This window comes from Agrilus planipennis, unplaced genomic scaffold, assembly GCF_000699045.2.
Source record: "Agrilus planipennis isolate EAB-ADULT unplaced genomic scaffold, Apla_2.0 scaffold173, whole genome shotgun sequence".
Classification (NCBI taxonomy): domain Eukaryota; kingdom Metazoa; phylum Arthropoda; class Insecta; order Coleoptera; family Buprestidae; genus Agrilus; species Agrilus planipennis.
Genome location: NW_020438948.1, coordinates 40,807 through 43,263, shown reverse-complemented (window position 1 = coordinate 43,263; position 2,457 = coordinate 40,807). Strand labels below are relative to the sequence as shown.

Below are 2,457 nucleotides of genomic sequence, written 5' to 3'. Positions count from 1 at the left end.
TATAAAATAAATTATTATAATCCTAGAAGTTATCATAATCCAAATATAAGTAAATACTTCGATGTTAGAAGTTTTTGTGAATTATAAAATTAAAAGACTGTTGGATGCACGACCTGATAGTGCACATACACAATATTAATAAATGCGACTAATAATAAAATTCTAACATTGTACCTACTTCATAATCTTTATAATCAGGAATAAATATTTGATACAGAAATAATGCACAAGTAACACATATATGGTATTTCGATTTAAAATAAATGTGTTCTACGAGAATGAAAATGACTCACCCTTGTTCTAGCCTATCTACAGGATTGGGTCCGGGCATTTGGCCAGGCATCATTCCATGCGTCGGTCCCATTGGTCCGGTCATCGGGTGACCCGGTCCTGGGCCGAAAGGCGATCCGGGCGGCATACCAAAACCGGCGGCGGGACCGAACGTATGACCGGGCGATGGAAAATGAGGGTGGTTACCGCCACCCGGCACAAACGGCGGCCCAGATGAACCTGGTCGGCCGAAAGGTCCACCCGGGGGACCACCACCCCCCTGATGCCCGGAAGGTGACCCGAACGGCCCTGGGCCAGGTCCATTATACGGCGGTCCGCCACCGCTATTCGCGGGTCCGAACCCTCCCGTACTACCTCCTCCTCCCGGCCCGGAGGCATTGGGTGCTGGTGGCCCAGGTGTTGAAGATCCTGACGGTGCAGGCGACGCAGTGTACTGGGGAGTGGTAGATCCGGGAGGCGGGGGCGGTCCACCTTGTTGATATTGAGGCGCACCCGCGGGCGAACCTGCACCCGCCGGCGGGCCCTGAAAGGGCGACTGCCCCTGGAAACCCGCCGGCGGCCCTGAAAACGAGTTAGCCGAGGTCGGAACGAAAGGTTGCGAATCCGAACCAGCGGGCGGTCCCTTCCAGGTCGCGGCCGGGTCCTCCAGGGTGACGGGCAGCGTGATGGGAGGAGCTACACGGCGGCTGAGGCCTGAAATTGAACAAAAGAAATAGTTCATAATATTATTCTTCATTTCGCTGCAAGTATAATGATGCCCTTAACCTTTACCCTATTTGTATGTTACTACAGAAGCATTTAAGATATGCATGTATTTAGTCGCAAAAACATGGCGGGAATAAGAAAGTATATTCTTTATGCTAAACAAAGAAAAAATTTAATAAAAAGTGTTCAGTTGAGGGGCGCTTATTTGTCACTTATCCAGTTATCTACATATTTTCGAGTAATTGTATCAACATAACGAGCGGGGTTCTATGGTAGGTACATATTTAATTAACGAAATAAAAAATATGCTAATTTTATTGAGAGGGTATAGCTTTACATACCCATTGAACTTTTCAAAAGTTTCATAATCCACAAAATAACTTTGCTTACTACAGAAATGACATTGAACAGGACAATTGAAATTAGAAATCTAAATGTAAACACGACGCGCATATATGTTTACCTGTACTGCTTCGCCGACCTTTAAATTCGTTGTTAGTGTTCGTATGTAACTTTGTACATAAACAATACCAATGTCAGTAAAAGTTTATTTTATTATTTATTTTCGCGTTTAAAGTTTTATAGCGAAGAACCCAAACACGAAATTAGATCGATTTAAAATAGACTTTTAATCTACATTGAAAAGAAAGTCAGTTGTGTTAGGTACCACATATAAGTGCAATATAGATACATATAATTAACATTCCTTGTGTATTTGAATGTTGCTCTTTTAAAAACAAATTATTAAAATCTAATTGCANGTCTATAACTATCTCATCTTTTTCTGGACTTTGAACAATTACAATTATGTCACAATATCATTATTACCCAAGTGTGTTCATATTTAGCACTAATAATATTTCATCCCCTTCAGAAAAGTGAAACGTAGCGACGTTAAAATTGAGGTAGGTACTGTATGAGTTGTGAATGACACCTGCAGTTAATTTTTGCAGTAGACGCACAATAGATCCTTCAACATTTGGCGTCATTGCAGAACCGAATGCAGTTCGCAGCGCATAAAACAATTGCATTATTCAGCCCGCGTAGAAGCCGATGCGCACAAAAACAAGATCATAAACAAAAAAAAGCCGTGCGTTCATATGTATGACGTTCAAGCGCGAGTTCTTTTCAACGACAACGTAATTGTTGTTGGCTTTTTTAAACGTTGCAAATTGAGTGATCAACGGAATGCCGTTTGGGATACGCAATAAATTTAAAGCGGCCATAATTAATGGCTACTTCTTCTACAAACGAAAAATAAAAACTCGCAGAAATTGCCATATACATTCGTTCTATCACATTCCACCACGCCCGAAAGAAATTGCAGTGTAAATTGAGCTATTAAATAATTTTAAATGACGATTATCCTACACGTTTGTAAACACATTTTGGAATAATATTAATATGGATAATATATTATTGACTAAGTAGAAATATAGATTTAAAAAATAAGTTGTAGGA

At 40.8% G+C, this 2,457-nt stretch overlaps 1 protein-coding gene across 1 annotated transcript in view; it reads right to left on the bottom strand.

The window, feature by feature from the left end:
- LOC108742655 (LIM domain-binding protein 2) overlaps window positions 1-2,457 on the bottom strand; it is a 61,281-nt gene that overhangs the window by 42,143 nt on the left and 16,681 nt on the right. Inside the window, exon 2 of the mRNA XM_018477930.2 lies at window positions 294-984. Coding sequence (XP_018333432.1) covers window positions 294-984 — 691 coding nt within the window. The remainder of the gene's footprint in view (window positions 1-293; window positions 985-2,457) is intronic.